The sequence below is a fragment of the Pongo abelii genome, chromosome 10 (genome assembly GCF_028885655.2).
Source record: "Pongo abelii isolate AG06213 chromosome 10, NHGRI_mPonAbe1-v2.0_pri, whole genome shotgun sequence".
NCBI lineage: Eukaryota > Metazoa > Chordata > Mammalia > Primates > Hominidae > Pongo > Pongo abelii.
In genome coordinates, this window is record NC_071995.2 from 3,072,864 (window position 1) to 3,093,824 (window position 20,961).

At 51.7% G+C, this 20,961-nt stretch overlaps 1 protein-coding gene across 2 annotated transcripts in view; it reads left to right on the forward strand.

Annotated features, from left to right (window-relative positions):
- TEAD4 (TEA domain transcription factor 4) overlaps positions 1 to 15,621 on the forward strand; it is an 83,358-nt gene extending 67,737 nt beyond the window's left edge. For both annotated transcript variants that reach the window (XM_063711990.1, XM_054526678.2), the window contains 3 exons: positions 12,886 to 13,026; positions 15,054 to 15,206; positions 15,313 to 15,621. In XM_063711990.1, the coding sequence (XP_063568060.1) occupies positions 12,886 to 13,026; positions 15,054 to 15,206; positions 15,313 to 15,426 (408 nt within the window). In that variant the 3' untranslated portion in view covers positions 15,427 to 15,621. The remainder of the gene's footprint in view (positions 1 to 12,885; positions 13,027 to 15,053; positions 15,207 to 15,312) is intronic.
- The last annotated feature ends 5,340 nt before the right edge of the window (positions 15,622 to 20,961 follow it).

A 20,961-nucleotide genomic window follows, 5' to 3' on the forward strand; every position in this document is an offset into this window, starting at 1 on the left:
CGGCTCACTACAACCCCTACCTCCCGAGTTCAAGCAATTCTCCTGCCTCAGCCTCCCAGTGCTGGGATTACAGGTGTGAGCTACTGCGCCCGGCCTGAACGTGTTATTCTCTAGGCTTGCCCTGCAGTTGTCATCCTGAGCCTCCCCTATATTGACACAATTTCCTAGCTCTTGCATTTCTCTCTTTATTGGTACAACCCCTTCATTTTGCAGGAACACATCCTCTAGTACCTTCTAAGAAAAGATGCATGGTACATAAATGACCTTGCTTCTTTGAAATGTCATTATTTTTATTATATCCTTATACTTGACTGATTGGTATTGGTAGTCTGGGTAAAGAATCTAGATCATACATCATTTTCCCTAGAAAATGATGACTTTTTTATTTGAGACATGGTCTTTGTTTTGAGATGGAGTCTCGCTCTGTTGCCTAGGCTGGAGTGCAGTGGTGCAATCTTGGCACCTCGCGGGTTCAAGCAATTCTCATGCCTCACCCTTGCAAGTAGCTTGGATTACGGGCGTATGCCACCAGGCCTGGCTAATTTTTGTATTTTTAAGAGAGATGGGATTTTTCAGTGTTGGCCAGGCTGGTCTTGAACTCCTGGTCTCAAGTGATCCTCCCGCCTCGGCCTTCCAAAGTGCTGGGCTTACAGGTATGAGCTATCGTGCCTGGCCTAGAAATGATTTTCAAGGATCATTTTTTAATGCATTTGTCATTATCTTCTGACATAAATAGTCTGATAGCATTCTAATTCCCTATCCTTTATTATGTAACTTTTTTTTTTTTTTTCCCCCACTCTGGAAGTTGTAATATTTCTTCTTTCTCCCTAATGGCCAGTTTCACATTGCTGAGCTTTGGGATATGTGTTGTTTTACTTCCCCGTGTTGAGCCAGGTACTTGGTGGGCACTTTTAACTGTGAGATAGTCTTTCAGTTTTAGGAAATTTACTCGTATTATTTCTTTGATAATTTCTTTCCCTCTGTTTTCTGTGTTCTTTTCCGGGAATCTGTTATGATGTTGGAACCCTCTATGGTGTTTACCATTTCTTTATTTTCCTGGACTTATCATCTACGATTTTTACCATTTATTTTCAATATTGGTCTGTTTTCTTAGAGATTTCCTTAATTTTGTCTTCTAACTCTTTTCTGAATTAGTTAAGGTTGTGTCCAAGTGCATATCACACAAACCCCAAAGAAACAGTGGCATAAATAGATTTTCTTTCACATCAAGAAAGTCTGGAGGTAAAGACTGTCCAGGGCTGGCCCAGTGCTCCTGACATCATGAGGGACCTGGCTTCTCTCTATCTGCTGTCCTCAGTGTATGACTTCTGTACTCAGGGTCATGACTGCTGGAGTTCCAGCCACTGTAGCCCATCTTCCAAGCATCAAAAGAAGCCAGTTTAGCTCCCTGTAAGGGGCCTGCCGGGAAGCCCTACACAACACATAATTAATTGTGTGGCTGCATCTTGCCATAAGGAACCAGGGAAAGGTACTTTTTTAGTTGGGTAAGTTGCTGTTCTGAATAAAATCAGAGCTCTAATACTGTAGAAGAAGCTGCATACATCCTTTTATGGATGTATCTTAGTTCAGTTGATGACATTTTGTTTTTTCTGGGTAGTTTATAAAGTGTGCATCCTACAGTTAAGGGTGAATTAGATTAATGGAATACAGCAGCATCTCTGCCACACCTGTTGAATATTTAATTTTGGCTCTGACATTTTAATTTTCTAGAGCTCCTTCTTGTTCTGTGATTGCATCAAGATGTTTGATGGATGTAGTTTTTCTCTTCTTTTTCGTAAAGGTAGGAAGTGAGCGTTATTTCTTAAGTTTTCTCCTGCTCCTAACCCTCCCCCAACCCACGCCCAGACTAAGTCTTGCTGTGTTGCCCAGGTTGGAGTGCGGTGGTGTGATCTCGGCTCACTGCGACCTCCGCCTCCCTGTTCAAGCAATTCTCCTGCCTCAGCCTCCCAAGTAGCTGGGGTTACAGGTGCCCGCCACCACGCTTGGCTAATTTTTGTATTTTTAGTAGAGAGAGGGGTTTCGCTATGTTGGCCAGGCTGGTCTCGAACTCCTGACCTCAAGTGATCGATTTATAGGCGTGAGCCACCACACCCAGCCTCCTGCTCCTTTCTTTGTCTTTGTTTCTTTTTAATTCCGTTTTTCTGTCTGTTTTGGTCCTTGTCTTTCCAGCTGGAGGGTTTTCTTTGGTATCTTTAGTTCTTAGCTGCCTGTTTGTATTTTTTTAACAGCTTTCTTGCAATGTAATTAACTTACCTTACAGTTCACCTACTTAAAACATACAGGCCAGGCACAGTGGCTCACTCCTTAATCCCAGCAGTTTGGGAGGCCGAAGCAGACAGATTGCTTGAGCTCAGGAGTTTGAGACCAGCCTGGGCACATGACAAAAACCTGTCTCCACAAAAATAATACAAAAATTAGTCAGGCGTGATGGCATGTGCCAGTAACCCCTACAGTTTGGGAGGACGAGGCGGGTGGATTGCTTGAGTCCATGAGTTGGGGACCAGCTTGGCCAACATGGCAAAACCCCATCTCTCCTAAAAATACCAAAATTAGCCGGGCATGGTGGTGCGTGCCTGTAATCCAGGCTACTCAGGAGGCTGAGATGGGAAGATCGCTTGAGCCTGGGAGGCGGAGGTTGCAGTAAGCTGAGATCATGCCACTGCACTGCAGCCTGGGCGACACAGCAAGATCCCGTTTCAAAAAATAAAGTATACAATTCAGAGTTTTCAAGTATATTCACAAAGTTGTGCAACCATCACCACAATCAATTTGAGAACATTTTCATCATCCCGAAAATAAGCCCTGTTCTCTTTATCTGTCACTCCCCACTCCCACCCCCCAGCCCTGTGCAATAATCTACTTTCTGTCTTTGAAGCTTTGCCTATTCTGGACATTTTGTAGAAATGGGTTTATAGAGGATGTGGTCTTTTGTGACTGGCTTCTTGAACTTGGCATAATGTTCTCAAGGTTCAACCATGTTTTAGCATGCACGTTCCTTTTTATGGCCAAATACTTCCTTATACGGAGAGCCCACATTGTTTATCCATTCATCAGTTCATGGGCATTTGGGTTGTCTCCTCCTCTTGGCTGTTAGGAGTAGTGCTGCTGCGAACATTACGTACCAGTGTTTGTGTGGACATTCATTTTCATTTCCATATGCTTACGTGTGGAATTACTGGGTCATATGGCAACTCTCTTTCACTTTCTGCGGCACTCCCAAGAGTCTTCTGAAGTGGCCGCACCGTTTTCTGTTCCCACCTGCAGGGTATGAGGATCCTATTTTCTTTTTTTTTTTTTTTTTTGAGACAGAGTCTCGCTCTGTCGCCCAGGCTGGAGTGCAGTGGCGCGATCTCGGCTCACTGCAAGGTCCGCCTCCCGGGTTCACGCCATTCTCCTGCCTCAGCCTCCCAAGTAGCTGGGACTACAGGCACCCGCCACTATGCCCGGCTAATTTCTTGTATTTTTAGTAGAGACGGGGTTTCACCATGTTAGCCAGGATGGTCTCGATCTCCTGACCTCGTCATCCGCCCGCCTCGGCCTCCCAAAGTGCTGGGATTACAGGCGTGAGCCACCGCGCCTGGCTGAGGATCCTATTTTCTCCACATCCTCACCAACACTTGATATTCTCTGATTGTAGCCATCCTAGGGAATGTGAAGTGGTATCTCATTGTGGTTTTTATCTGCATTTCCCTGATGACTGATGATGGTAAGCATCTTTTCATGTGCTTACTGGTCATTTGTACATTTTCTTTGTAGAAATGCCAATTCAGAAATTCAGATCCATTGCCCTTTTTTTTTTGAGACAGAGTCTTTCTCTGTCACCTAGGCTGGAGTACAGTGGCATAATTTTGGCTCACTGCAACCTCTGCCTCCCAGGTTCAACTGATTCTCGTACCTCAGCCTCCCGAGTAGCTGGAATTACAGGCACGCACCACCATGCCCAGCTCATTTTTGTATTTTTGGTAGAGGCGGGGTTTCACCATGTTGTCCAGGCTGGTCTTGAACTCCTGAGCTCAAGTGATTCGCCTGCCTCAACCTCCCAAAGTGCTGGGATTACACGTGTGAGCCGCTGTCCTCAACCCCATTGCCCATTTTTATTAATAAATCAGCTTATTTTTTATTACTGAATTATGAGTTCTTAGTTCTGGATGAAAGTTCCTTATCAGTTACATGATTTGTAATTATTATTTCCCATTTTGTTGAATGTCTTTTCACATTCTTTTTTTTTTTTTCTTCAGAGACAGGGTCTTGCTGTGTCTTCCAGGCTGGAGTGCACTGGCATATAATTATTGCTCACTGCAACCTCGAACTCGGGCTCAAGTGATCCTCCTGCCTCAACTTCTTGAGTAGCTGGGACTAGAGGTGTGCACTACCACGCCTGGCCAATTTTTTTTTTTTGAGTTGGAGTCTCTCTCTGTTGCCTAGGCTGGAGTGCAGTGGCGTGATCTCGGCTCACTGCAAGCTCCATCTCCTGGGTTCACGCCATTCTCCTGCCTCAGCCTCCCAAGTAGCTGGGACTTCAGGCACCCGCCACCACGCCCAGCTAATTTTTTTGTGTTTTTAGTAGAGACGGGGTTTCACCATGTTAGCCAGGATGGTCTCGATCTCCTGACCTCGTGATCCACCTGCCTCAGCCTCCCAAAGTGCTGGGATTACAGGCGTGAGCGACCGCGCCCGGCCCAATTTTTTATTTTTATTTAAATTTTTTATAGAGGGTCTCACTATGTTGCCCAGGCTGGTCTTGAACTCCTGGCCTCAAGTGATCCTCCTGCCTCAGCCTTCCAAAGTGCTGGGATTACAGGTGTGAGCCACTGTGCCTGGCCCCTTTTCACATTCCTAATAGTGTCCTTTGATGCACAAACGTTTTTAATGTTGATGATGTCCAGCTTATCAAGTTTTTCTTTTGTTATTTGTTCTGGTTATATTTAGTAGTGACTGGGAGCTCTTCGTGCACGGTAGGACTTGTCACCTGGTGGTTTCACTTTAAGATGATTGGGCTTGGGGAGCTAGCTGTTTTATTGGGGAAATCAATAAATATACGTGTTCACTGGATTTTTTTTTCACCTGAGGTGATTTAGTTTCTCCAGAGATGATTCGTTTAATTTCCCTGGAAGGGACATACTTGGTCACAAGTGTTCTGGTAGTGGGATAAAGGGTTGGGGGTAGGGGCCCTGACCATTTCTGATGCTGGCTTTCACTTAACTCTCCTGTTCTTACTCCCCCTCTTCCCTCTCTTTTAAATAAGCCTCATGTCCCCGAGACCCGTTGCCCTCCTGTTTAATTTCTGAAGATGGTCACCCTTTGGTCTTCTTTAAAAAAAGTTTTGTTTGTTTGTTTGTTTTTTAATTTTTAATTTCGTAGAGACAGGGTCTTGCTATGTTGCCCAGACTGCTTTTAAACTCCTGGGCTTAAGCCATCCTCCTGCCTCATCCTCCCAAAGTAATGGGATTACGGGCAGGAGCCACCACATCCGGCTGACCTTTTGATCTTCTGCCGATGAATGGGAGGGGTGGGCCTGGGGGCCGGACTATCCAGTGTACAGACTTTTTGTCAGTTCCTTGGGTCAAATCCTGTTCCCTCCAGCTCTGAGCCACGCAGCTCAACTTCTTATCTGTCACCCCTGAAGATATTGGTAGGTTGCGACTCTTTTTGCTTTCTCTACCCCGTGGAATCCAGTCTGGTCCTAATCAGCTTTGAGTCTCCAAAGCTTGCCCAGCTCTCTTGTCAGCTGGTCTCTTTGTTTTCTTTATCTTTGTGGTGCTGCACATTGTTTAAAGTTTCTTGCTGTTATCCTTCTAGCTGGGTCTCTGGAAGGGGAAAAAGTAAATTTGGGTAGTCAGTCTCCCACCTTTAGCCAGGTGTCCAGGATGATGGGTGTGACCTGTGTGCCACTTTGAAGGGGTCGGCAGTCGCTGTTTGGAGTGCTGGGCTGAGAAGGCTCTGGCAGGGAGGAGTGCTGGGTGGACGGTCACGGCCACGTGCATAGCCAGGGAAATATTTGTCGGCCCTTCTTCTTAAGCGATGAGGAGTCATTTAAGGTTTTCGAACAGGGCAGGACGTGGCCAGAGTTGTGCTTAGTTGGATAACTCCGGCACCCAGACTGGAAGCAGGTGTGAGACTCCTGCAGTGGAGACCAGGCAAGAGGCACGCGCCTCCTAAGGACCTCGGCCGAGAGGCTGGCTTCAGGGTGTGGCGTGGGAGGCAGGATGCTGTCCACTTTTCTCAGGAGGGGCTTAAATCATCTCCCAGTCTCCCTTCCAGCCCTGGTTGTGGGAATTGGAACCTGTACAGCTGGAAGTGGTGCTTCCCAACCCTGCTGTGAGTCTGGAGCAGGAGGTGGCATGTCCGGGACCCTCTTGCACTAGCTCCTGCCTTTAGCTATTGGTGATATTCTGTGTTCTTCTAGCCACCCTCCAGATGAGGACCATCCTAGGTCTCTTGTTTCACAAGTAGGGGAAACTGAGGCATGGGGTAAGCAGGGCCTGGCCCTGAGTCCCCCAGCCAGGGTGACCTCTGTCCTGTGGGCCCTCCTGTTGGATACATGCTGTGAGATAGATGGGCCCAGACAGACTGAGAGAGATGACAGCTGCACTCTTCTCACCACGTTACATACAGTCACACGTCTGGTCCTCACCACAGCCAAGACTGTTGATGACCTCGTCCGCAGAGGGGAAACTGAGGTACAGACAGGTAAAATCACCTGCCAAAGGTTGCCCAATTCGTAGTACCAGACCCATACCAGACCACGGATCCATACCTGAGCAGCCTGATCCCAGGGTGTGTGCCTGGAGCTACCATACTAAACAATCCTCCTTGCAAAGTCCCTGGCTGCCCTCCATGCAGGGTCCTGGAGCTTCTCCTGCTCCCGCTGGAGAAGGCTCTGAATTGTCTAAAACAGATCCCCAGCCCCCTGAGGAACAGCAGGCAGTGGTAGCATGAGGAGAGCAGACTTAGCTCTGTGCAGTCAGCGTAGAGCCAGGCCCTTGGGCTTCTTGCGTCTTCTCGACTTCAGATATCCCTTCCAGAAAATAGGGCAGTGGCCCTGCATGGAGACTAAGGTTGCCAGGGAGGAAGGAGGACCTAGAAGGTACTTTTCCAAACTTGGTGGTGGCCTGTGTCCTCTCTTTCCTTCTGACTCTTAGGGGAGTTTGAAGGTGGGCGTTGATGGGAGAAGAGAGGGTTGGGACGGCTGGTGCCAAGGACATGGGATTCAGCAGGTTCCCTTGTGGACTGTGTGCTCCGGCCGTGTGCTGTGCGGACCCAGCGCGGCCCTCGGCTTCCAGGAGCTCGCACTCTGGATGGGAGGATCCAGCACGAGTCTCAGGGTCCTGGGGCAGGAGCCACTGGACAGGGGAGTGTGGTGTGCCCACCAGCAAGGCCCTTCTGGTGTGTCATGGCAGGGCACGGTGGGCAGCAGTTGGCCCCAGCTGGGGCAGAGTCTCAGTTCTACCATTTGAGAACTGCGTCCTGGGCAAATATTGGCTTCTCTGTGCCTCTGCTTCTTTGTGTGAATAGTCAGCAGTTTGATCCTGGGGACCTGCCAGGGGCTATGTCGCTGAAGACCCCGTGTGTGTGGCTGGCTAGTACTGAGTGGGGGGCTGTGGCCTGCCCTTGCCCCACTGAGCCCTCTGAGTGCCAGCGGCCTGGACAGGGTGAGGATGGGTGAAATCAGAGACGAGGGAGCGCCGGAGGCCAGGGCACCTTGGCGGTCATCTGCTCCCTCCTCCGCATGTGTGGGGCAGGCAGAGGCACCAGAGGAAGACACATATGTGACAGGGAAAGGTAAATATTCGTGTTTGCTGACAATGAGACTTTGCGTCAATCGTGGGTCCTCACAGGCTGCTCCGGCTCCCCCAGCATCAGGAAGCTCCTGTCTTCTGCTCCCTGGCCTGGTCCCGCCTTCCCCCGCCATCAGCTGGTATGAACTTGGCCACGCACAATTAGGAAGGAAAAGTGCTCAGGCAAGGAAACGGTGTCGCCTCTCCCGGAGCCTTTCTTTTCCTGCCTGGCTGTTTTCTCAGTCCTGGCTCCCAGGCCCTGAATGTGCGTGCTGGAGAGGCAATCAGAACCCCCTTGGAGTAGGAGGAGGACTTGTCCGTCCCCAGTCCAGCCTCCCTGCCTGCCCCCTGAGTTACTGCTCTTACTGAGGGTGCTGTGGTGGTCATTCATAGACTCTCGGACTGCTGGGACACATTTCCAGCTAGAAATGGCATCTGCCAGCCTGAAGGGCTGAGGCTGCTGGGGCTGTGCACACCCTCAGCCCTATCTGATGAGCTCCACGGGGCCTGGAGCGAGGGACTGATGCGATGAAGCCCCCTTCCTCCCCCGGAACCCTGCAAGTCCAGCAGAGGCCACCTGTTTCTGGGGCCGGAGAGAGGGGGCCTTTGGTCACTGGTGGCCATTAACGCCGCTCTGCACATTGGAAATGCCAGGCAGAGCCGGGCTGCACCGTGGAGGCAGCAGAGTACCCCAGGCCTTCCTCCCATCTCAGCCTGCTGTTCCCTTTCAGGCCCTGACATTTCTCCCAGGCACATGCCAGCACATGACAATGAATCTGAGCCCCTCCAGGCCCCCACACCCGGGCTACGGCTGTCTCTCCTCAACTGTCAGTCACCCGATCCCCGACACCTGTTGCAGGCACAGCCTGTGAGCTGCCCACCCGCACGCACAGCTATGAATAGGGCGGAGGGAGGGTTGCAAGGGGGCACTCACAGGGCAGGGGACGGGGGCAGCTCTCATTTTTTCTTAGGCCAAGAAGCATAGCTTGTTTTGGGTAGGTGCTCCATGTGGGGGGATATGAGGGTGGACAGGAAATCTCAGGAGTATATCTGCAGGAGAAGGGGTGAGGCTGTAATTAGAAGGATCCAGGCACTGAGGATGAGTCGAGGTGCTCTGGGGCGGGTCGTCCGCGTCCTGCTGGTGTGTTCCGGGTCTACGCAGTGTGACCATGAGTTCTGGGGCTGCTTGTGGGATCTCTCTTTCTCCCCCGACCCCCTGCTCAACCCCAGCACTTGTATTCTATTTGTTCTCCCAATTATAAATTCCCTGAGAGCAGAAACAACGTCTCAACCTCTAGCTGGCCTGGGCTGGATAAATGGGCACCTGAGCGATGGGAAGAGCCAGGGCGTGGCAGCTGATGACAGAAGAGTGTGTTTGAGATGGGACTGGAGCTGGGGCACAGAACTCTCAGGGTGAGCAGGACAGGGTGGGTTCCTGCTTGCGACTGAGGGACCTTGCTCTTCTCACTGGTGCCACCCGGAGGTGAGAGGGTGAACAGCCACCTGCAACCTTGATTGAAGGCCTACTAAGGCCCTGGGAGAGCTTAGTTCTTGCCTCCAGGGAGCATCGTATCTAGAAGGGGGCGAGGACGTCTGGACAGATTATGACAGGCAGGGTAATGGAGGGGGATCTGCCAGTTGCTCCTGGGGGCTGGGGGCAGCTGCTGCCTCTGTGTGTCTGGAAGAGCTGGGAGGTGTGGATGCCAGTCCTTCCCAGCTTGGCACACGGGATTCTTCTAAGGTAGCACATGAATAAGCATTTTTTTTTTTTAATAGTTATGTAGTTGCCCAGGCTCAGTGGCTCGTTCTTGTAATCCTCCCACTTTGGGAAGCTGAGGCAGGAGGATCACTTGAGCCCAGGAGTTCGAGACTAGCCTGGGCAACATGGCGAAGCCCTAGCCCTATGTTTTAAAATAACTTTATTTGAAAATATGAAAAATAGTTATAGGCCAGATGCAGTGGCTCACGCCTATAATCCCAGCACTTTGGGAGGCCGAGGCAGGTGGATCACTTGAGGCCAGGAGTTCGTGACCAGCCTGGCTGACATGGTGAAACCCCATCTCTATTAAAAAAAAAAATACAAAAACTAGCCGAGCGTGGTGGTGGGCACCTGTAATCTCAGCTACTCAGGAGGCTGAGGCAGAAGAATCACCTGAACCCGGGAGGCGAAGGTTGCAGTGAGCTGAGATTGCGCCACCACACTCCAGCCCAGGCGACAGAGCGAGATTCTGTCTCAAAAAATAAAAATAAAAAAAAGTTATATAGTTATTTTCATATATATTAGAAAGAATAGAATCCTTGATTTCATGGATTTATTGCTTAGAATGGAATTAAGGAATAAAAGTGAGTTGATTTAAAAGAATCAGGATGTGTCATAGATGGCACACGAACGTAGCATTGATCAGAGGGGCCATGCGCGGCTAAAGTCAGAGGGTCACCACCACTGATGCCTGGCTTCACCTCTTGGTGTTCCCCACCGTGTCCAGTGCGTCCTTCCCAGGCAGCTGGGCTTCCTGCCCGCGGCATTTCAGGCATTGCTCACATTTCTGCCCTGTGCTTCCAGCTATAGCGTATGTCCTGAGCACACAAACTGTCCCCCAGCCCCTTTTTAGGAACAGTCTGACAAAGTCAGTCTCCTAGGAGGAGCAGGTGACTTCGAGAAAATAGGAGACAGGCCAGGCGCAGTGGCTTACACCTGTAATCCCAACACTTTGGGAGGCCAAGGTGAGAGGATCACTTGAGGTCAAGAGTTTGAGACCAGCCTAGGCAACAGCGAGACCCTGCCTCTATAAAAAATTTTAAAAATTAGCCAGGTGTGGTGGCACATGCCTATAGTCCTAGCTACTCAGGAGGCTGAGGTAGGAAGACTGCTTGAATCCAGGAGTTCGAGGCTGCAGTGAGCCGTGATCATACCACTGTACTCCAGCCTGAGTGACGGAGCAAGATCCTGTCTTTAACAAAAAAAGTAAGAAGAAAATAGGAGCCCAAAAGCCTGGGTTCTGGTCCCATTCACCTTATATTTGCCTGTAAGACCTTGAGCCAGTCACAGCCACAGTTAAATCTAGTCCGGCAGAGGCCTCAGCCACCTCTGCCCATGCCCCCCTGGGCACCCTGCCTACAATGTGTCATCCCCTCCCTCCCAGCATCACAGATGGAGACAGAGTGGGGAGACTGAGGCCAGCTCAGGGGTGGTCATGGAGGGTGTTTAGGATAAATGCTGCTGTCTGTTTCAGAGGCTGAGCATTGACACAAATGCTCTTTTTCCCTAATGGCCTCATCAAAGCCGAGGCAGGTGCACTGAACCATATGCCATTCTGTTTCAGCATGAAAACAGCCTTTTTTTCCTCATCATAAATGTAATCCACCCTCCTTCTGCTCCGAAGCCTGCTTTCCCACTCAGTGTGTTTGTAGTCATCCATGATAATAAATGCAGGTCCTTCTCAGCGTTTTTTGTGGCTACATAATGTTTCTATTGTGCTATAGACAATCAACACCCACCGCCAGTCTAGAGAAAGGTCCTGCTCTGGAAAAACTTTTCTCCAAAGGAGAGAAAAGTAACGATTGAGTGTCCCCTCATGGCCAGTAGTAGAATTGCTTGGTGCCTGGCGTTGAATCTGGCCAAAATCTTCTGGGGGTTCTAGGGATCCCCTTATCTTTGCATAGAAGAGTCCTTGGTGTCAGAACCTTGACCAAGGCCTGACGCTTCACTGCATTCGTAGGGCTGCGCTCTGGGCACAGCTTGCAGTGATTTCAAACCGGGGTGTGGGTGGGGGGACGGCCTCCCCTGAGAATAAGCCTTTGTAATGTGCCGTGCGTTGTTTCTGAGTCTTGACTTGTTCTCTTAGCACCCCTGGCTCAGATGGGGTGATTTGATGTGGGGCTGAAGTTCTGGGCATGGGGACCCCTAAGGTGTAGGGCTTCAGGAATACAATTCCTGCCTCAGAGTCCCCGAAGCACCAAATTGTCTCATCTGGTGCCTTTCTTCGCTGTGGCACTCTGCTGGTTTGGGACAAGTATTGGGGTTGGAGCCTGAAGACCTGGGGTCTTTCACTTACCAGCTGGATGGTGTTAGGCAAGGCTAACAGTCAGGACCCCTCATGGATAAAACCGAGGCTGTGGTTTTGGGTGTGAGATCGGCACAGGGTCTTACTCTGCCTTTTCTAGAAGGGAAGTTTCAGATCAGCCCGACATCCAGCAGGAGGCTCCCTGGGCTCTGTTTTCATCAGGGGAAGGAAGAGCAGCCTGTCTGAGGCAAGGAGAGAAGCTGACCTAGAGGACCAGTGGCTGGGCCTGTGAAGGGCCTTGTGAGCCAGGCCGGGGACCAAGACTCCTGTCCCTTGTGGCTAAATGGCTCAATGAGACGGTGCAGTGACTTGTCTTCTGAAGAGACTCCCAGGGCAGTTAAGAGAATGAGCCAAAGGGAGGGACATCTGGTGCTGGGGAGATTGCTCTGCAGGCTGAAGCAGAGATGTCAAAAGATCCAAGGTGATGGGACCCAGCAATGCCTAGAGGGGGAAGAGGCCAGCCCCAGAGCCGTTTCTGAGGGAGCATCGATCAGGTCTCTGGCGAGACAAGAGGATGAGACAGGAGCACCCTTCACCCCTTCCACCCTCCCCCCCTGCCGTTCTCTTGCCCTGGTTTTCTGTTCTCATGCTTCCTGCACTATCAAAATTGACTCTGGAGTGATTCTGATAGATGCATTCAAACTAAAATAGAGCTGACAGATAGAGATTCAAACCTTTGCAGTTTAACAAGAACAAAGTCTTAGACTATGAAACTTGAAGTCTTAAAGATGGAATCTGGGGCTCCCACCTGCTGGGTGTGTTAATATCTGGGCAGGCAGCAGTGGCCTGAAACTATGTGGGTCCCAGTGTCCTCTTTTCCCATGATTTAGGCAACATGACCTGATTTTGTACCAGGCAGAGATGTAGAGGAATGTGGAAGCTTTCCAGAGTCCTACTGTCTACCCTTAGTCTGATTTCTTCCCAGCCCTAGAGCCGGGACCAGGACCCTGAGGTCTCCTTGATGCTCCCGTCTGACATGGCACCTGCTGACACTCCCTCGCCTTCCCCCTGTCTCCCTCCAGGCAGACCTCAACACCAACATCGAGGATGAAGGCAGCTCCTTCTATGGGGTCTCCAGCCAGTACGAGAGCCCCGAGAACATGATTATCACCTGCTCCACCAAGGTCTGCTCTTTCGGCAAGCAGGTGGTGGAGAAGGTTGAGGTAGGAGGCCACCCTGGCGGGTGAGGGGCAGTGGCGGTGGTCTGTGTTTGCTGGGCGTGGCTTCCATTTGCTTTCAGGAAGAGTGCCCTCAGTTAGGGAGCCAGGACAATCCCTTGTTGCCTTCCCTCTCTGCTGTCAGTGCTGCGTGCCTCCCACACTCCCCTTGGCACCAGTGTCCTGCCCAGCTCACAGAGCCATTGCTGCCCTTTCAGGATCTTCCAAGCACGTCCTTACAGGCACCCCCGGTCCTCTCCAAGAGCAGAGCCGCAGCACAGGCAGGGCCCTGGGGCATCTACCTAGTCCAGCCCTCTGGCTTCACGATGGAGGCCCAGAGAGAGCGGAGGCCTCCCCACCAATCCCCGCACGTGGTCACACAGCTCGCTAGTGCAGAAACAGGGCTAAGATCTCTGTCCCCTGCTCACTTGGAACTCCATGAATGCCTAAAACTGTTCCTTCCATGATTTTCTACTTATGGGTACCCTGGAGACCCTGCTCTAATGGAAGTTACAGAAAATTCAGGCCTGCCTTTTATGGTTTCTCCCACTGTGCTAAACCCCCGGCCAAGGGCAGTACAGGGCAGTGGTGAGGAGCACAAACTCAGGTGAATCCCCACCCAGCCACCCTGCTTTCCGGTGCGCGTTTGGGGGGTTATGATAAAATCCTCTGTATTTTGGCCCTGAACAAGGGCCAAGTTATCTTCACTGTCCGTGACACAGTCTCCTGCAGCACCCTGTGGTCTGGGCCCGCTCATAGTGGCAGTGACAAGGAGCTGGGACTGAAGGCCTCCAACCCAAAGCACCTGTGGACTCTGAGAGTCCGGGACGCTGTGCCACCCACACACTTGTTAAACCTCCCATCATGCAGGCCAGTCTTCGTCCCTCTCCTCACCCTGTCCCCAGATTGGTCTGAATTAATGAAGTCCTACTCTCACAGTCTGCCAGTTATTGATAACCTTCCTCATGCCAAATGCAGCCAGATGCCCGGCCAGCACCAGGGAAGAGACATTCCTCCACCCGGTGCTTCTCCGCCTGGCCGCACCTTACAGTCTCCTAGGAGCTTTGGAAACACACCAGTGCCCGAAACCCATTCATCACCCCTCAATCTCTAGGGTAGAGTCCAGGCTTTAGTGGTTTTTAAAAAGTTCCTCAAATTATTTATTTCTAATTAAACTTGTAAAACTTTTGAGATAATGGTGGATCCACTTGGGCTCATAATCCTGTGTGCCCTTTACCCAGCTCTTGCCCTGGCCATATCTTGCATAACTAGAGTATAAAGTGGACAACCAGGAAATTGACGTTGATGCAGTCCACCAAGCTGGTTCAGATTTCACCAGTTTTATAGGCACTCCTATGTGCGCGTGCATGCGTGTGTGTAGATAAGGAAATTTGCATGACCACCACCAGACTCCCAGGGGTCCCTGTGTACCCCTCATGGTGTCCTCATGTACAGCCAGGCTTGAGAGGCTCCTACCGCTGCTCCTGTGTCTCCTTAAGCTCCCCTCCTGCCATCCCCGGTTCCTGCTGCTCACCCATGGAGAAAGGAGGTCTTGTTTAATGTCCACCAATCTAAGAGGGTGACTTTCTTTTTTTCTTTTTGTGAGACAGTCTCACTCTGTCGCCCAGGCTGGAATGCAGTGGTACGATCTCGGCTCACTGCAACCTCCGCCTCCTGGGTTCAAGCGATTCTCCTGCCTCAGCCTCCAGAGTAGCTGGGATTACAGGCATGCGCCACCGTGCCCGGCTAATTTTTGTATTTTAATAGTAGCAAGGTTTCACCATGTTGGCCAGGCTGGTCTTGAACTCCTGACCTCAGGTGATCCACCTGCCTTGGCCTCCCAAAGTGTTGGGATTACAGGCGTGAGCCACTGCCCCTAGCTGGGGGTGACTCTTTTCTTAAGGGCCCCTAGGACTCCTGCCTTTCCTTCCCGTGGAGTTGGGTCTTGGTCCTGGGGCTTCCCATGGAGTTGGGTCTGGGCTGGAGGTGGTCAGAATGGGATTCTAAGCCCCTGCTGTGCCCGGGTCCTGCAGACAGAGTATGCTCGCTATGAGAATGGACACTACTCTTACCGCATCCACCGGTCCCCGCTCTGTGAGTACATGATCAACTTCATCCACAAGCTCAAGCACCTCCCCGAGAAGTACATGATGAACAGCGTACTGGAGAACTTCACCATCCTGCAGGTGTGCGGCGGGTGCTGCGGGTGTGTCTGGAGTCTGTGCGTGGGTAGCAGCGATGGCGTGCCCTCATCTGGGGCCTTATTAACCCTTGTCTTTTTCTCTCTCACAGGTGGTCACCAACAGAGACACACAGGAGACCTTGCTGTGCATTGCCTATGTCTTTGAGGTGTCAGCCAGTGAGCACGGGGCTCAGCACCATATCTACAGGCTGGTGAAAGAATGAGAGACTTGGGGAGCAGGGAGGGGGGAAGAGACGTGTGTGCAGGAAACGGGGACGTGGGGAGGGGACCTGCAGGGGCAGCCCCCTGAAGTGCCAAGAGAGCTGAGAGGAGCAGTTGTGACTCTACCCAGGAACAAACTGTGCCTGAACCTGAGGTGCCCAACCCCAAATAAACCCAAGATGCTGTGTATTTTCAAAGGACCTGGTCTGGCTGTGTGAGCCTCGGGAGGGACTGGGGAGCAAGGGAGCCCATCTGGGAGGCAGGCCAGAAGCAGTGCTCAGAGATGTACCCCGGGCAGTTCTGAAGCCAGCACCCCAATGGACTCAGCCAGGAACATCGCCGGACCCTGGAACTGAAGATGTGACGGTCCCTGTGCTGCCTCTCAAGCCCCTGCACTGTGGCGCTGGCCACGCCGTGAGGCCCGAGGAATGCATGGGCCACACACCCACAGCCACGTGCGCCCCTGCTGCACTCCCAGGACGGTTCACACAGAGAGGCCCCATCCCCTGGGGGGTGGGTTTTAGGTGTGGAGGTGACAGTTGTTGGACGGGGACACCGTCAGAACTCTCTGGATAGTTTCCGTCCATCTCAGTGGATGTGGATTCTGTGACCATCTTCCGTGACCACGTTGTGAGCACTGGTTTCAGATCAAAGGAGCCTGAGGCGGGGAGGGCAGGAGGCGGCAGTGCTGAGGCCGGCCTAAGGAGTCTTGGTGGGAGGTTGGGTGCACCAGTGTCCTCTTGGCTGTGGCCAGGAGGTTGATGAGAGGTCTGTGGTGCTCCGCTGGTCCCCGAGAGCCACTGGTGCCTGTGAGTCTTGTTCAAACTCTGTCCCAGCCAGGGTGCCTGTTAGGTGGAGGCCTCCTCAGAGCCAGCCTGCACCGGCTAACTTCTTCCCTGAGGGGTAGTTTCTGTGCTCCCGGGGGTGGAGGAGGGGAGTGGACCCCACCCTGAGCCTAGACTTAGATATGCAGCTGAAGGGGTTCCTGGGTTTATTTCTCCTGAGAACTGGCATGGGCTCTGAGTTTTGCCAGTCCTGGCTTCAGTCCTAGTATTCTAAGCTGCCTGATCTTGGGCATTTGTCAACCTGTCTGAACCTTAGTACCCTTTCCTCTCTGTGCAGTGGGAAGAGATGGAGTCTGTGAAGCGCCTGTTGCAAGCTGTACTAAATACACCTAACAATGAGCTCCTCCCTCCCTCCCTGCCTCCTTCGCTCTCCTGGGGAGGCTGGAATCCGGCTCGTTGCTGCCACCTAGTGGTTCTTTGGGGTCATCTTCCCTCATAGGAACCACAGATCTGGTAGCGTAGAGCACAAAGGGAAGGAAGATTCAACCTCTGGGTGTTCATGTTTATTGTGTGTCCGGCACTCAGGGAGATACTGCATGGGACTACGTAAGTAAGTAAGACAGCATCGAAGAGGTGTCTTGGAGTGTGGTTAGGAGCGAGGGCTCTGGAGTCAGACTAGCTATAGACTAGCTGAGTGACCTTGGGGCAAGTTATTTCATTTCACTGTGCCTCAGTTTCCCCTTCTGTAAAATTTGTGTAACGATAACCTACCTCGCGTATCTACGGTGCCTAGCATAGGCCCCCCACATAAATGTGTTCACTAAATGTACGTCGTTATTAATCATAGGAGCTTGCGGTCTCACTAGGGCAGACTGGAAAACTATTAAGTGATCCTCAAAGCCACTGGTGCTCAGAGACTGGAGAGATCAAGCTGCAGAAGACTCAGGGAAGGGTAGTGCTTGAGGGGAGCTGCCCTTAAAGGGCGGGCAGCATCTAATGAAGCAGATAGAGGGAAGTTGACCAGCATCCCAGATTTGGGGAACAGGCCAGCAGCCTAGTCTCCCTCTCCTCCACAGCCCAGCCCCCACTGTCTTACCAAAGAACAGCTTTAACCAAATCCCTCTAGGCATCAGGACCACTGCTACAGCTCTTGCCAGGCTGCAGAGCTATGCAGTCTGGAGGCCCAGCTCTCATCAGAAGCTGGGGCATGGGCTCTAGGGGAACCTGGGGTCAGATGAGCCCCTGAGCAGGCGCCAGGTGCCTACATGTCCCAGTGTGGGTTGGTGTTTGTGTAAGGCTCTTCTGCCCCCACCCCAGGCACCAGCACAGCCTTTGCCTTCACTCTGTCCCCTCCCCTGCCCCTGGGGGATTGAATAAGGGAAGCTGGGGTTGGCTGTCCTTCTAGCTTGACTGGCAGCACCAGCACTGTGACGGAAGGATGTGTTTTGCCAGCAGCCTCTTGGCCGCAGGACAAATGCACATTTAAAGAGATAAACTTTTTGTGTCCTGGCTGGGAAAGAGGTCAGTGCAGATGTTTTTGGGTCCATGTGTTGGATGTGAGTTTTCCTTCCCTCTATGAACTGACCTCAGCAGCCTAGTGGACAGTCACCCCCTTACAGGTGTAAAATCCAAGCCAGTCAACCATAGCAGGTGGCAGACTTAGCTACCTTCCCTGTGGTGTGGTGCAGACCATGACCCTTGAGGCAAATGGGTGAGCTGGCCCCACCTCGCCTGCAGACTCCTCTGAGGCTCCCCTGCTGCCTCCCCACTAGCCGCCCTGAATCACCTACTTCCCAGCACCCCCGGCCCGTAGTGCTCATCCCGTCTTCCATCTGCGATCTGTCACTCATTCTTCCAGAGCCAAAGAGGAATCCCCTCTTCTCATGCAGAAGACTTAGTCATGCCTGCCCTTGTGTGTCAAAATCATTCCATTTATGCCCTGTTAGAACCCCTGTCACAAGCATGGTACCTGGACACAGGTGCCTCTGTGGTCTCTTCTCATCCTCACCGAATGGGTACTATGCTAGCCCCATTTTACAGGTGAGGCAAATGTGGCACGGAGAGCTCCGCTAACTTGCTTGGATGATTCATGCATCTATTCATTCACTTAGCAAATACTTATTTAACTTCTGCTTTCTGCTAGGCACTGGGGATGTGTCAGCGGGAATGTATCAGTGAGGAAGACAACAGACAGGCTCCTTGGGAAGAAAAGAGTAAGCAAGTGAGGAGACAGGCAGGCGTGGTGAGGCTGCGCAGGCGCTAAGATCGAGTCACTGGGGGAGGCCTCTCTGAGGCGGTGGGGCTTGAGTTGATTCTGAAGGACAGGAAGAGCCAGCCCTGGGGGGCTGGGGGAACAGTATTCCAAGTGGAGGGAACAGCAGGTGCTGGGGGCAGGGAGGTGACAGATGTGTCCCAGGTACAGAGAAGAGGCCACGGTGTCCAGAAAACAGTGAACAGGAGAGAGGAGGGGTCCAGGGCATTCCAGGTGGGGAAAGGCAGCAGGTGGCCCAGTGGCGCCCCCTCTCTTGGTGAGGGCTTTGGACCTTACCCGGTGTGATGAGAAGTCCTGGAAGTGTGTTAAGCAGGGGAGTCTTTTTGATCAGATTTTCTAGAAAACGACAGTGGGCTGCTGTGGACCTCAGAGAAGCATGTGTGATTGTGTGTTTCGGGGTCTTCCCACAAAACTCACCTCTGCGCAGTGAGACCTCATTTCCTGGTTCTGTTTGATGAGTGAGCGAATGCACATGGCAGGCGGTCATGTCCCTTGGGCCTGTGAGGTGAGGAAGGGTCCCTGAGCCCTGTGGGGATAGAGACTCTTCCACCATTCTGACATGATCCGAGTTAGCAGGCAGCACTGTCCAGATGGAAATGGGGATGGGAGATGGACCATCTCTCTCAGCGGGTCCAGCCATGAGCCAGCAGACTGTTTCCCATTGGCCCCCATCTTTCAGAGTGGGATGATCTTTCTAACAAAGAAACCCACACAGGAGTTTAGTGTGTGTGTGTGTGTTACCTTTCAGGAGGGAAGCCGGTGGGGTGGCATGGTTGGCCTTGCCCAGTTCCTGCACCCTGTGTGTGCTTAGAGCATGTACCTGCTCCCTGTGCTGGGCTGAGGCTCAGAGGACACTGGGCAGGTGGTACGGGGGTAGGGGGGCCGTGGCTGTGTTGGGTGGGGCCGCATCAGGTGTGTGGCACAGAGGGGGAGGGGGAGGTGGAGTGGCAGTGTGTTCCACCCAGTAGTCCCTGTGTTTGACCTCTTCATACACTCTCTGTTGTATTAGCTCTCAGAATGAAAATGAGATACTTTTCCCCAATCTATGTACGTTGTTCTTAAGAATGTACACTTGGCCAGGTGCAGTGGCTCACGCCTGTAATCCTAGCACTTTGGGAGGCCAACGTGGGTGGATCACCTGAGGTCAGGGGTTCAAGACCAGCCTGGCCAACATGGCGAAACCCCATCTCTACTAAAAATACAAAAATTACCTGGGTTTGGTGGTGGGCACCTGTAATCCCAGCTACTAGGGAGACTGAGGCAGGAGAATTGCTTGAACCCAGGAGGTAGAGGTTGCAGTGAGCCGAGACTGCGCCACTGCACTCCAGCCTGGGCAACAAGAACGAAACTCCGTCTCCAAAAAAAAAAAAGAACTTAAAATTAAGCCAGGCCAGTGATTGAATTGACCTCTTACAAGTCGTGTGATCTTGGACAAACACCCTCCAGGGAACTTCATAATCTCATCTGTGAAATGGGAATAAATGCTCCGACTTGGGATTGCCGTTGGGAGGAGGAAAGGTCATGGTGTGTGAAGGAGCAGGGCCAGCCCTCGCTCACGGCGCGCTCAGGGAATGTGAAATGTGGGTGTGTAAAAATGTCCCCTGACTCCGCCCTTCCCACCCCTAAAACACACACACATGCACGCATCCTTATTTTTAGAGGAAAAAAGCTCTAATGTCCCTCAAAGAAGGTGAGGAGAAGACCTTGAGTCTTGGTTTAGTGAGAACCGCCCCGTGCAAGGTTGTGCTTTTCGATTTTCATCCTCACCCTGGTGTCAGGAAGGGGGAGGGAGTGTTCTAAGTCAGGGAGATAACTTTGTGGCCCATTAAGGGGAGAAAGAGGCCCCAAGGGAAGGTCTAGAAAGGAAAGACAGGCCAGGGGCTGTGGCTCACACCTGTAATCCCAGCACTTTGGGAGGCTGAGGCGAGAGGATCACTTGAGCCCAGCCTGGGCAACATGGCAAAACCCCATCTCTACAAAAAAATAGAAAAATTAGCAGGGCATGGTGGTGTGCTCTTGTAGTCCCAGTGACTTGGGAGGCTGAGGTGGGAGGATTGCTTGAGCACAGGAGGTGAGGAATACAGTGAGCTGAGATTGCATCACTGCACTCCAGCCTGGGCAACAGAGCAGGACCCTATCTCAAAAAAAAAAAAAAGAAAGAAAAGAAAAGAGGGAGGGCAGAGCAAATGGAGGACTGAAATACTCTAAGAAACTGTCAGGAAATCTGACTTTCATTCAGCTTCCTGAGAAACGTCAGGGAGAGGTGGTCAGGTGCCTTCGCAGAAGGTGGGAGCCCTATTGGTGGAAATGGCTGAGTCTTCTTAAGCTCATGGATGTCTAATACTCAACTTTCAGGTTTTTTTTGTATTTTTGCTATGTAAAGCCCCTTCATCTCTCCAAATCTTCAGTAAAGTCTGCTACATACACAAAGCCCTTTGTGTGCGTGATCTTTTTCTTGGAAATGACAGGTGCACACCTGT